Here is a 13,928-nt window from a genome sequence, read left to right as displayed (position 1 = left end):
TATTCACAGTATAAAATTGTTTGAACTTGACTTTTCACAGGGTGGCGAAAAGCTACTGTTCGTTTAATTGTTTCCAGTATGCGAGCGTGGGCTGTCGCACCTCACTAATGTGACCAATGAGGCACGCCTCCGTACCAAGAACACCAGCCAATCGGACACGCGCGATGACTCCTTTCCACCAATCACGACCCATCCCGATCGGGTCGTGCGTAGGCTGGAAGTCAATGCCAAAGTATCGTGAATTACGAAAAAAAATGTATTCTGCTTAATTGAGTCTTTATTCCATTCTTTATTTATATCGAAGTTATCTTTAAGTTGTATTACTTGGCTTATATGTATATATGCATAACAACTTTGAATTCCATCGAACAGATATATACAAAGAAGAATGCGGAAGACTATGCATTCCCGAAGTGACCAATGATGAGTGAAACATCGGGAGTGTTGAGGCGCGCGTGGGTGGTAGCAGGAGGCCAGCACAAGACCTGGTGGGGCTATCACCACCAGTTCCAGAGCTTGTGGCCTGAACTCAAGCAAGCCGGTCAGGCGCACCAACCACCTGTTGCGTCGAGGCCTCGCCGCCGCCACCGACCCACTCTTGTGTCAACTCTTGTAGTGTCCTCCCCAGCATCCACCACAGCCGGAGTCTCTATCCACTCCTCGTCCTTTGGAAGAAGTCTACGAGTGTTAACAAAAGTAAGAATTTACAGCTTAGTATTTTTAAAGTTGTATAATAGTTGATTAGCTCTGAAGAGTTGTGTCATACTTGGGTATTTTATTCTGGATAACGCCAGACGACTTTATTCAGCTGAAAGAAACCCGTTCATTTACTGGATTAATGCTGTAAATGTGTATTATATCAATTGTATCACTTAAGTGGTTAGAGTCAATGTTATACATGGGTGTTTCCTTTGCTTTCAGAGGTCATAAACACTGCCTCTTACACACGGAGAAACTCGAAATATCTTGACGTGCGGAACAGTATGAAAGAGGAAATAAAGTGTTTCTGAGAGAGGGGAAGTTGCTTCCTGAAGGAGGCATGAGTGCGTCCGGCAAAGGTTTTCTTGGCTTATGGCTGTACAAGACCGGGGAGGAATGGATGCTGAAGGATCCACTAAGAGTAAGTACTGTATTACCTCGTGTTTCCATACGATAAGAGAGGTCAATTATGACTCTATTTCCGCAATATGATTCTTATGATAGAGTCTTCGCCATATAATTTATCATTACAAGTTTTAAGCAATTGCGTTGGCAGTGAACAAACTTTCTTTTAAGAAGAATATATCAACAACAGACAAATAAGTTCCTTGACTGTATCACATGAGAGAAAACGGAAACCAAAAACCCAGATAGAGATGAGACCAGGAAATATGGAGGAACAATGGGCAGGGGACTGGTGTAGTGATATAGGCTGGTGATCATATATATATATGTATATAAAGAGAACATTAAAGAATTGGTGTCCCCGGAGAGGAGATCCACTACATATATCACATGACCCGCTGGTGGGTTACTCCAGCAGGTTTCTTTAAGCCTTCGAGGGTGTGTGAGAGTTAAATTTAAATGTAATTGTATATCTTTCTTTTTTTATGGGAGAAGTAGAAAAATATTACTTATTTTAGATAAAGAAATAATAATATAACAATAACTACTAAGAGCGAAATTGAGAGTAGTTATAAGAGTGTCCTAAGTGATTCATTGGCTACATCATCGTTGTCGTGTTGTTGTGGAAGTCTCGCGGTAGCCGGGTATTAAAGAGCGTTACCAAAGACACCATCTTGATACACTTATTGTCTTGTTTCTGACAAATGTAAACAATAATAGTTGTAAATCTTACGTAACAAAATTCTTATCGCTGTGAATAAATTGTTTGTAATTTATTGCTAAGTCGACGTTCCTGAACGAAATAAGATACATTAGTTGAATGTTACTTGTGATCTTAATGTTATCCTCGTGTCAGACACATTCAGAATATATTGTGTACACTGAGGCAAGGTGATTCGTTATGAGATTTTCTCACTGACATCACTGGTACAGGTTTACTTCTGTGAGGCGGTAAATACAGTTATCTATTGTTCCTCTTTGCATTTTATTTAATTTCGAAAATCCATCGCCGTCTTCCTTAATGCACCGACAATATTGTTAAAGGAAATTTTATTTAGAGTCCGTGTTCATCCATTAATCAGGCAGCCACGTCTGTACCTCCTCTCACAGGACGCGAGGACAATCCATCCTTGGAGGAGAAATAGTTTTCCCGCGATGTTCCTGAGCTGTCTATATATGCTACGAATGCCCCATATAACACACACGTTCTCTTAACTCCAGGAAGACTATAAGTGTAAACTAACAGAATGAATTACCAAAGATAACATGGGCACCTTTATAATACAAGGTTGTAGAGGTGGTGTGGGGCCAGGCATCCCACCCGGGGCTCTGGGGTAGTCCTGGGAGTGAATAATTGCTCAGCTGTGTTGCAGTAATTATCTTGCTCCCTCAGCCATAAATCCTCCTGCAAGAGATCGGAATCAGTTGTTCCTGAATTAAATCTGTCATCTTTATCAGTTCTATCGACATCAATGCAATAGTTACAGACCAGTTGTGCAGTCAGCCATATCGCTAAGTATTATTATAACATTGGTAATTATTTTCTCATCTACGTGTATTTATCTCACTCTCCCGAGACAACGATAATGTAAACTTTACTCGGGATACACCACATGAAGCTCACTAGATATCTACACTTTAACTCAACACACACATACAGTAAAGTGCTGATGACTTTTTCACGCCAATATTATTTATAACACACTTTACATGACAGATTATTAGCTTTACATGAATAACAATATTAATGTAAATTAACCAATTCAACTTATACATTTTCATCGTAAGATGTTCGTCTAGAAAATTTAGAAAGTAATATATAGGCCTACACTACAGTATATATTACGCTATATAGGGATAATTGCCGATAATCGTTAACGTCTGTATTTACTTTTAGGAAACTTTTGACCTTCCATAAACGTTCATGCAAAACAAAAATACATATAAATAAATAGTTTCATAAAAACCAAACCTAACCTAACCTAACCTAACCTTACTTAATGTAATCTAGATATAATTTTGTTAGCTTATGATAGTAAGCGACTCTTAAATGAAACAGAGCAAATTTTACCATATGCAAATTAATTTTGATTGAGTTATAGTAATAAACACCAAAAGTTATCCTTAAACTGTAAAAACTTCAGTAGCTCTCTAAAGGAGCAACGGCAATTATTCCTATTTAGTGTAACATATATTCTGAAACACTCAGTCTGGTGAATTATAAGATATTTTACCAACTACGTCTCTAAAGTAAGTTAGTCATCGTAACATAGTGAGCAGAAAATAGTTTGAATATACACTACTTGGTCTGGTGTTCGCTAAGTACTGTTGAGGACTTCACATGTTGAACTTTGACCTCACAATATTCTCGTTGTTGGTTATTCAAACTTTAGTGTATTTTTATATCGGGACATTTTTGGATATAAATTATTTTTTGTGATATGACTAATACGGTAAAAGGTTAATATTCGTTTAATGGCTGCGGCAAGATCTTAGGTTAGGTTAGGTGGGTGTGGTTGGTTAGGTTAGGTTAGGTGGGTGTGGTTGGTTAGGAGAACTTAATTATTAATACATGTTTGATAGAGGTTAGGTTAGTTTTGGTTAGATTAGGTTTCAACTGTGGTTTGGTAGTTGAATTCTAATAACAAAATGGAGCCACAACCATTAAACGAATATTTACCCGGTAAAGTTTACCTTAATACATTCTTGTCATGACACATCCTGTAATACATCGCACTGGGAGGCTCTGGTGTTGCAGTTTTCTGTCGGATATTCTAAGTTAGTACGTTACTACCGAGAGCCGGGACGTTCTTACAGTCAGACAAGAGGTAGTAATGGGCTCTCTGAAATGCCACTGAACGCAGCCAGTTACCTCCTCCAGTGCGGGTCTAATGCACGGGTCCTGTAACGCCATGATGGACGCGCGCCTCCTGACTCCTGCACAATGGATCAGTTGTCTACTGAGCCGGGACTCAGGGCATGTGAGGGCACGGATGTTGTTCATTGACTATTAACATTATCTTAACATGAAATATTCCTGAATACTTAACTGTCGTGCTGTTTGGGTCACTTATACTTTAGGTTTCTCGGTGCTTCAGCTAACAAACACTTCTGAATTGTCTTCTTCAGCCTCTCCCACACACAAGATTGACGTATACATATTTATTTTCTTCGATGTTTATTAAAAGCACAAGAACAGCCACCGTAACAGCAGGGAGGCTGTTAATAGAGATACAGTTTGTGTTGTAGTTAGACCTACTGTGAGACCTTGTAGACAGAGTGTAGCAACAATCTGAATTTGTTGCCATCTTGTTTCCTCCGAGGGAGATGGGTGATGTGGGGAGTCACACTGCTCGACGTGCGGCTCAGTGGAAATAAGATGACGTCAAATTCAGTATTGCAGAGCATTTCTTACATTATAATCAAAATAATGATGACTTCCCAAGTATCTTCCACTATTATAGGCAATCACCTGTTTCCCTCGGGAATATTACTCACCGTCATTTTCTATAGTGATAATTCCTAGATGAAGGAAGAGGAGGTAAGCAGCCTACTGTACGGCCATATAACTTATCCGACGCCAAGATGATGATGGTGTAAATTTTCAACCTAGACGACTGACTTTATTTTCACACACTCTCTTGTCTGACCTATTGCTACATCCAAATGCACAACTTCCTCTCATAATGTAGAGACAAATCACTCCACTATCCATCTAAAGCTGTGGTCAGATCGCAACTGACTTATGATCAGGTGGGCATGAAGGTGGACACAAAATGGCGTCCTGTGATCACGTGATGTTATTTTCCGGGACCTTCGATGACGTTACTCTCAGTAAATAGGGACTCTGGTTTGACCCACCTGATGGAAATCAGTGAAAACTTTCCCTGTGTGACATATAAACTTTTTACAAAGCGCGTAATGGAAACAAGCTAAGGTTAGGATTGGTCGTTGTTTGTATTTTCGTTTATGTGTCCACAGTAATATATTGTCAAGACCCAAAACTACTCTGGGCTCAACACTGATAGAGCTTTACATAAATGTTTCCAGGGTGATTTTTATTATTCGAGAACCCTAAATAACTCCCATTCACTAAAAAAAACCCCACATCAGTTAAGACGTGATATGATCCTAAGAATTATCAGATATGTGAGTAAAAGTTGTTCCCCGTAGATGATATTATAATGAAACATTAGTAAGGTTGAAATTTTGAATCTATTTACATTTATAATAGTTCTTAAATCGGGTAACTTCAGATATATACTGTATACGACGTCTTTATATAATCATTTTAATATCAGGAGAATATATGATGGTTTTGTTTCTTATTAACTGTGAACACATTTTAGCTAATGCTATGTTAGTACTTTATTATAGATTGTAGTTAAAGATATAAGGTATGAAAGAACAGAATACTCCCTAAGGTGATGGCTAATTAGGGAGCGACGCCAGGTATAGGTAATAGCACAGGGACGAGAAAGGTTGAGAAAGAGATGAAGAGAAGGGTATATGCGCCTCTGATCCACTGTACTGTGTCTTAACCTAACCTAACCTAACCAAACCTAACCTAACCCTACCAAACTGCCCTGATCCACTGTACTGTGTCTTAACCTAACCTAACCTAACCAAACTGCGCCTCTGATCCACTGTACTGTGTCTTAACCTAACCTAACCAAACCTAACCTAGCAACCAAACTAACCTAACCTAACCTAGCAAACCTAACCTAACCAAACCTAACCTAACCAAACCTAACTTATATATAACGAATGACCATTTCGAATGTGTCCCAGTCCTAAAGGTTAGATTTCGTTAGGTTAAGTTTGTTAGGGTTATGTTCGGTTGATTCAGGTTAGGTTAGCTAAGTTAAGTTTGGTTAGGTTAGGTTAAACTTGTGCCACAGTAGGACAAAGGCCTACTAGGATTGGAGCGTATTAAAATTGACCTGCAATTAAAAGGAAGGAGCCGATAGTAGGTAAGAAAAGCTGATAGAGCAGTAACAACGAAGCGGAGGCAGGAAATATGAGAAGTGTAAAGAGAAGTGGACAAAGACGGAATAAAGATGATGGACAGAAAAAAGGAAGGGAAAGAATTCTTTGGTATTGTAAAAGCAACACAACACACACGACATAAAGCTTCGTTCTCCTGGGTATGGATATCGACCAGCGCCCCTGTGAGACAACACTTTTTCCCCTCTCCTTCTCCTCCTCGTTCTTCTTCTTTTCACCTCACCACCATATTCTCACATTAATTCTTACTTGTATAATATTCTTATCTACTATTAACTTCCTTCTTTTCCTCCTCTTCTTTTCTTCCTCTTCTTATTCTTATCTACTATCTTAATTTTCTAATAATCTCATCCATCATTCTTCATCTTCTTTTGCCTATTCTTCATTATTATATTCAAAGCTCACCCCCTGGCCTTCAGTGGACACCGAGATAATCGTCGATAACACAACGTCTAAAACATGTAAAAAGTTCCATTGGATCAACTTTGTTCTAACCGTGAAATTTATTCTTACTGATATGTTTTCTTAGGTATGATTTTTAAGGATACTCTCACGTGTTAACACATTTAAAACATCACAATATGTGGCAAAATTATTATTATTTTTTTACTGTGCAAGTGTTTGGTGCAATAGTTGAGGGGTGAGTATTGTTTTTACGACAAGAAAAATTCACAGAAGATTGGGAGTTCACTGTCACCATAGCGACCATTACTAATATTTTGGCTGACACTCGGAAAGACTTTTCATTTCATGTACCTCTGTCCAGTTAACTGAAACAAAGCAAAACATGGCATGTGTATATAAGTAATGGAAAATCTATCTAAAATATCCTTTAGTCTCTTATATGAACACGCTAAATGTTGTGAGAAAGACATAATAGATGTTTAATATATATTAAGGGTGTGGAATACCATTACATTCCAGCAAATACATGTATTTTACGGTATCACAAGGTTAATTCAATGGGACTTTTTACATGTTACGCTAGCGGCTAAACCATTAAAAGTACTGTATATATAGTAACAAGACTAGCGAGGTCATCCTAAAACTGTATCTTGCGCTTGTGAGACCACACCTGGATTACGCAGTTCAGTTCTGGTCACCGTATTACAGAATGGATATAGAATCCTTGGAAAGAATTCAGAGGAGAATGACAAGACTAATCGGGCATTAGGAACCTTGAGTATAGAGACAGGTTAAAGCATCTTAATTTGCACTCCCTTGAGACGTAGAGCGAGGGCGACCTGATAGAGGTGTATAAGTGGAGCAGGGCTAAACAAAGGACATTAAAGGTACTCAAACTATAACCAGGAGCGAACTCGTAACAATGGTTTTAAATTAGACAAATTTAGATTTAGGCGTGAAATAGGCAAACACTGGTTTGGAAATAGAGTAGTGGACGAGTGGAACAAGTTCAAATATCATCATTAACTCGAATACGCTGAATTGCTTCAAACATAGGTTGGATGCTCATATGAGCAATAGGGGTTGGGTGTAAACGGGACTGCCCAGTATGGGCCAATAGGCCCGCTGCAGTTTCCTCCATTCTTATGTTCTTAAAATCACCTTTATGTATTATACGGGAGGGCTCCGCTCCATAAGCCACCAGAAAATTCTTGGGCTATAAATCAATTTTAAGAAAATAGTCGACTATGCTCTGACAACTAAATTTTGTTCATCGCCTTATAAGCAGACTTTGTGTTTTAGTGATACAATGAGCAGCTTACACACAATGATCTAGACAGAGAGTCATTATTGGCTGGATTCTTTGTTTTCTGTGATATTAATTGGTACTTGACAGGAATAGCTGCCCGGGGTAAGAGGGTTTAGTTCTGACATAACCCAGCTGATCCTGGACTGTTGCTGCAGATGCTGTGAGATGAATGAATGGTTCGGCATAGATGGTTACTGGATGGGAATGATCCTAAGTGAATGGTGGATGATGTATGGTGGATGGTGAAGGGTTGATGTTGGATGGTAGTGGATGGTGAATGGTAGTGGTGGTGAATGGTTGATGATGATTAGTAGTGGATGGTGAATGGTTGATGTTGGATGGTAGTGGATGGTGAATGGTTGATGATGGATGGTGAAGGGTTGATGTTGGATGGTAGTGGATGGTGAAGGGTTGATGTTGGATGGTAGTGGATGGTGAATGGTTGATGTTGAATGGTAGTGGATGGTGAATGGTTGATGATGAATGGTAGTGGATGGTGAATGGTTGATGTTGGATGGTAGTGGATGGTGAATGGTTGATGTTGGATGGTAGTGGATGGTGAAGGGTTGATGTTGGATGGTAGTGAATGTGAGTAAAAAATACTCTCCCTTTTTTCGCTATATCTATCTATTTAAGTGATGGCACCAAATTATTTTATAGACAAATTCTCTCCCGCGAATAAACACATCATTAAATTCTTGGCCAGTAAGAGTAATTTACTTAAGTTATCTTATTTAGGTATCTAAGCCTTTGCCCTTGTGTCCATTGTAAATTTGTTTGACACTCATCGATATAATTAATAGCATTCTTTTGATAAGACAGTTCTTAGCTTTATTTAGAATATATAAGTATATTTTTTATATCTTTAAAAGATGGGGAGCCTTAAATAATATTCCTTAATTTAATAACATCATGCAAGTAAATCACTGTAGGTGCGCGTGATCCAGGTATATGCTGATAACCACAAGGAAACAAGAAAACACGAAGTTCCCAAACGCTTTCGTGTAATTCACATCTTCAGGGGTGAGTACAGACTAAGGGGTAATACTTGACAAGGCTAATATATACAGTAGAGGAGAGTGAGATCAAGTCCCTAGGGGACAGCAGGGGTCCACAGTGTTCCGGTCATAAGGCAGTGACCCTTACTAATCTTCTTAATAAAAATATTGACCATGCCATCTCTAAGCACAGCAGCTGTCCGTAGTCAGGTCATAGGGTAAGATGACCAACCTTCTCACCTGGTTACAAATCTTCTTAATCACAAAATTATCCAGTTTGTCCATGCCATTACTCAAACTCATGTTGACATATTCGGTATGTTTAATGAGACTGGATTCTATAATGTTCCTACTGACAATTGAATTACAAGGTAATATTGAGGAGGCATTATCCCGGTCAATGCAATGCTTATTATCTCTCATATGAATGAACAGATCATTGGATCCCTGGCCTGTCCTAACACTATATTTATGTTGTTTAAGTCTAGTTATAAGATCTTTACCCATCTGGCCTAAGTAGAACATATTACATTCCTTGCAAGGAACCTTGCAGTGCATGAGTTTTTAAAATACATTAACGTTCCAGGTTTTCAGTTGTATAGGAATTTGAGAGAAATTTGTGTTAAATGGTAATACTAAGAGATTCTTATTGGCATGGGTGGGCTTGGGATCAGTTCTATAAAAAGATTTCTTAGTAATGTTAAGGCATTTGTCTATAAAAGATCTAGGGTACTTAATGTTCAAGCCAATATTATAGATATATTTATATTCCTCATCAATGAATTCCGGGCTGCATATTGATGAAAATACTGACTGTTTGACTCTATTATGGTGGGCAGAATAATAATGAAGATATGAACACACATTAGTAGGTTTCCTATAAATACTGAACTTAAAGGTGTTACCTATTCTGTGGATCAGACAGTCTAGGAATGGCAATTTGCAGTCATTCTCTAATTCCACAGTGAATTTGATCGACGGGGCTAAGTTGTTAAGTTGTGGTAGAAAAACTTTTAGGTCCTCATTACATGGCCAGAGACATATTACATCATCTACGTATCTAAACCAGACTGCTGAAGGTGGTAAAATATTACTTAATAGTTTCTTCTCACAGAAATCCATATAAGTTGCTTAATACTGGTGAAAGCGAATTACCCATTGCCATATCAAATTTTTGAGCATAATATTCTCCATTGAATTCAAATTTGCAATCCTTAATACATAGTTTGATAAGTTCGATGAAATCATCTTTCGAGACGGGCAATGAAATATTATCCAGGGAATCAGTGAGGAACTCCAGTAAATCATCAACTGGGACCTTTGTAAAGAGTGATGTTACATCAAGAGATTTTTTACTGAATAAGGTTAATATAAGTTTTGTTGAAAGTTTTATTAGCCAGATTAAGGGATTTTTTCAATGCAGGTTTTGGGATACTTCGAGTTAAATCCTTTTTTCCCATAAATTTCACTTATTTTATCATCCATAATGTAGACTATGTAGGGGTAGGGGCCAGAGGGACGACTGCTAGACGATTCCCCGTCAAGTCGTTTGCCCGTTACCACCAGTGAGGTTGACCCGTTCTCCGTCACCTCCAGTCGGTTCCCTGTCATTTGCCGGACGATTCTCCTAACTAAACCAGAGGTGACGAGAAACTGGTCGGGCTGGCTGGTGGTGACGGGAAAACCATTTGAAGTGGAATCATCTCGACTGTGGTTAAGAATGCAGGCTGTTTAACTCTTTTCTGGTGAGATGAATATAAGTGAACATATGAATACACTTTTGTTTTCTTCTGAAATATACTGATTGTGAATTCATTACCTTTTCCTGAAGAACACAATATAATAATGGCAAGGAAGGTTCAACTCTAGTCTTAAGAGTAAATTTAATTAAAATTACTTAACGCGGGAAGAAAAATATCAAGGTTTTATTTTTTTGGGCCACAAACCATTATGCAATAAGAGGTATTAGGTGCACTAAATAAAGCCCATAACAGAGATCACTTGATACAGGGCACAGCGGGACACAGTCTTATCTGATATACTGGTATAAGTGTAGTTCTTTCCTGTTTACACTCATATCTACAGCCATGATGCAACATACTTAACATGATACAGGATCGTGAACTAAAGGAACTAATCTATAATAGTTACTAGAGAAAACATGGATAACCTTAATTTGTTATTAATTATTTTATTATTATAAGTCCTTGGACTAAAACCTCGACGTTTGTACTGGGATGTGGTGTAAGTTTTGTCTACATCCTCAAAGAAAACAAAGGGACTGAAAGGTGCAGCAGCTAGAGCTTTGTGTGTACAGATTTTTTTTAGTGATGACGTCAACGTATACGCTAGGAACAGTATGTGGATTCACACCCAACCTTTCAAAATACTCTTCAAACTTTGCTCAAATAATATATATACCTGTATATACACATATATATATATACACACACATTAAAGACGCCAAACAATCCTCTCAACTATATATTCATCAGGATCTAACTTCGCATCGCGCGATTGAATCCCAACACCGTCAACAAACTCCTGGAAACTATAAACTACATAACCCGGCCTCCAAAGTTTGCCTCTACGAAGAGAAGAAGAGGGTCAATTAATGGCATTGGAAACCACACTTGAGGTGCTAATCCACTTAGATCACGTAAAAGGACATCGAAACCTTTCTCCTGTAATTGAACTTTCCTTCGTTTGTTTGTCTGTGACCATAGACGAGAAACAAGTGCTTTGGTCCTGATTGTCTTAGTCGGCAACTCACTCTCATGAGGTCTTTTGTTACATTTGTTGTTGTTTACGTACTTGGTATTTGTCGTTATTGGTATTACATTTGTAAACTTAAAAACTTCTTCTCTGTGTTTTTGTCATTTAGCTTTTATTTGTTTCTCTTCTCGTTCTTCTTTAGGTTAATACTTAAACTTATATTTTCTATATTTTTCCTACATATGACCTTACTTTTCATCCTACCGTCCGTCGTCCTTCTCTTTTTCCTCCTATTCTCACTATTTTCAGTCCTACTACTACACTACTACTACTACTACACTACTAGTGTACTATTAGACTACAACTACAAGTGTACTACTACTTTTTTTAATGACCTCCAGCCTCCCCCAATAGCCACACCTTCGCCCCCATTTTATTACCGTAAAATTAACTATCCTAATACATAAGTAGCTACCCTGACTGTGTTAGGCTGAGCCGCAGATCTATGGGGCATTCAGTGACTGTTGCCTCGTAGTCAATATCTGCAACTGTTGTCGGCTTTGGGGCCGATGCTCTCGTTCCCCTGAGGCAGAAAAGCAGACCTAAGGAGTGAAGGACAGTCGACATCTCATCCAGGTTATAACATAACTTCTGGGCTGCTGCTTCTGATCGGATAGCGCCTCCGCGAGTCTGGCGTAGAAACATCTTGCACTTGGTCCCATCCACCAGAGGTTGTGAACACTAGAGGAGTGAAGTTGCCTTGATCAACGTTCTGAATTCTCTCCCCTTATGCCCTGATCTTGTGCTGCATCGAGAGCTAGGCTACGGTGACATGCGGCCATGGGATCGAAAATCCTTATGTCAAAGAAGGCTCACTGTCCCCGCGTCCAGAATCCTCGAGCACTGACGTCCACACGGGCTTCGTTGGATGTGTTTGAAATCCTGTGATGGAAAATCTCAACGTCCAATGGAAGGAGGGTCGGGTCTACCCTGACATCATGGCAGATTTCCTTCAACATATTTGTTGTGAGATCCCTTACTTCGTCATACTACTACTACTACTACTACTACTACTACTTTTGTTTTTCGTGGCCTCCAGCCTCCCCCAATAGCCACCTTCGCCGCCATTTATTTACCTTAATATTAAATATCCTAATACATAAGTAGCTATCCTAGCTGTTAGGTCAGGTTAAGTATGGTTTTGCTTAGTTTAGTTTAGGATAGGTTAAGTTAGGTTAAGTTAAGTTAAGTTAAAAGTTAGGCTAGATTAGGTTATGATACTATGACAAACATTTTTAGCTACTATATATTTTCTAGTTAAGGAACACAAATAAAACACATATAAAGGGTGCTTCTGTCAGTGGGCGTGGCTCGTGCTGCCGCCGCCACCATCATAAGCTTCAGCGACCTTGACAAATCCTGTTAACAGGATATAGTAGGGTCGTTCGGGCAGGCTGGGATTAATAGGAGAGAGAGAGAGAGAGAGAGAGAGAGAGAGATCCCCCCCAGCCACTCTCACCCTCCTCAGCTCATTACGGTTCGTCTTGTTAGGTTTATAGTAGTAGTCTGAGAGGTAGCTGGTCGTCGTTTGTTGAATCCCTGGTCGTAGTTTGGTAGCTCTTCCCGTATAGTTTGTTAGTTTCCTGGTCGTAGTTTGTCACAGACTTGTTCGTAGTTTGATACGTACTGATTTGTTCGTTCGTGCAGGTACTTAATGGTAGTTGACTAACTCGCTCTCTGTGGCTTCTTGATGAGAGACTTAGATGAGGCAGCAGTGTTTGTATGTCTTGAGTGTCCATTTTGACCAAGAATCTAGACTTGATTTACCTTTCGTGTCAAATTCTTACATTTTGTGATATAAATTTCACTCCGAACCATAAAGAAATAAATTTAAACATTAATATTTTTCTTTGCAAAAACTCCAGTTATATATTGTCGGCGAAAATAAGGATTACGAATTGTAGTATTTACATTGTTGAGTGTAGTGATACTATAAAGGGCCAAGAGGAAGAGGAAAGAAGGAAGAAAAAGAAGCCCAGTAAGAGGCCAAGAGGAAGAGGAAAGAAGGAAGAAAAGAGCCCAGTAAGAGGCCAAGAGGAAGAGGAAAGAAGGAAGGAGACCATAAGTCGGTGGGATAATCGTGAAGGAATACCAGGTGTGAGGCCGAGGACACGACCCTCCCATCCTCCCCATCCTTCCTATCCTCCTCCAAGGTAGACTAGTGATCTATCCCTTCTATCCTCCCCTCAAGAGAGACTAGTGATCCGCCCTTCCTATCCTCCCCAAGGGAGACTAGTGATCTATCCTTCCAATCCTCCCCAAGGGAGACTAGAGATCCATCCTTCAATCCTCCCCAAGGGACACTAGTGATCCATCCTCCCCCCCTCTCT

General features: G+C 39.2%; 1 protein-coding gene across 1 annotated transcript in view; it reads left to right on the top strand.

Annotated features, from left to right (window-relative positions):
• Positions 1-528: 528 nt before the first annotated feature.
• LOC121870165 (tryptophan 5-hydroxylase 1-like) overlaps positions 529-13,928 on the top strand; it is a 49,502-nt gene continuing 36,102 nt past the window's right edge. Inside the window, 2 exon segments of the mRNA XM_042371928.1 lie at positions 529-696; positions 922-1,120. Of these exon segments, the coding sequence (XP_042227862.1) occupies positions 1,040-1,120 (81 nt within the window). The 5' untranslated portion in view covers positions 529-696; positions 922-1,039.

Source organism: Homarus americanus, unplaced genomic scaffold (genome assembly GCF_018991925.1).
Source record: "Homarus americanus isolate GMGI-L3 unplaced genomic scaffold, GMGI_Hamer_2.0 scaffold34993, whole genome shotgun sequence".
Lineage (NCBI taxonomy): Eukaryota > Metazoa > Arthropoda > Malacostraca > Decapoda > Nephropidae > Homarus > Homarus americanus.
The sequence above is the reverse complement of the archived record's forward strand: the minus strand, read 5'-3'. Positions and strand labels throughout refer to the sequence as shown.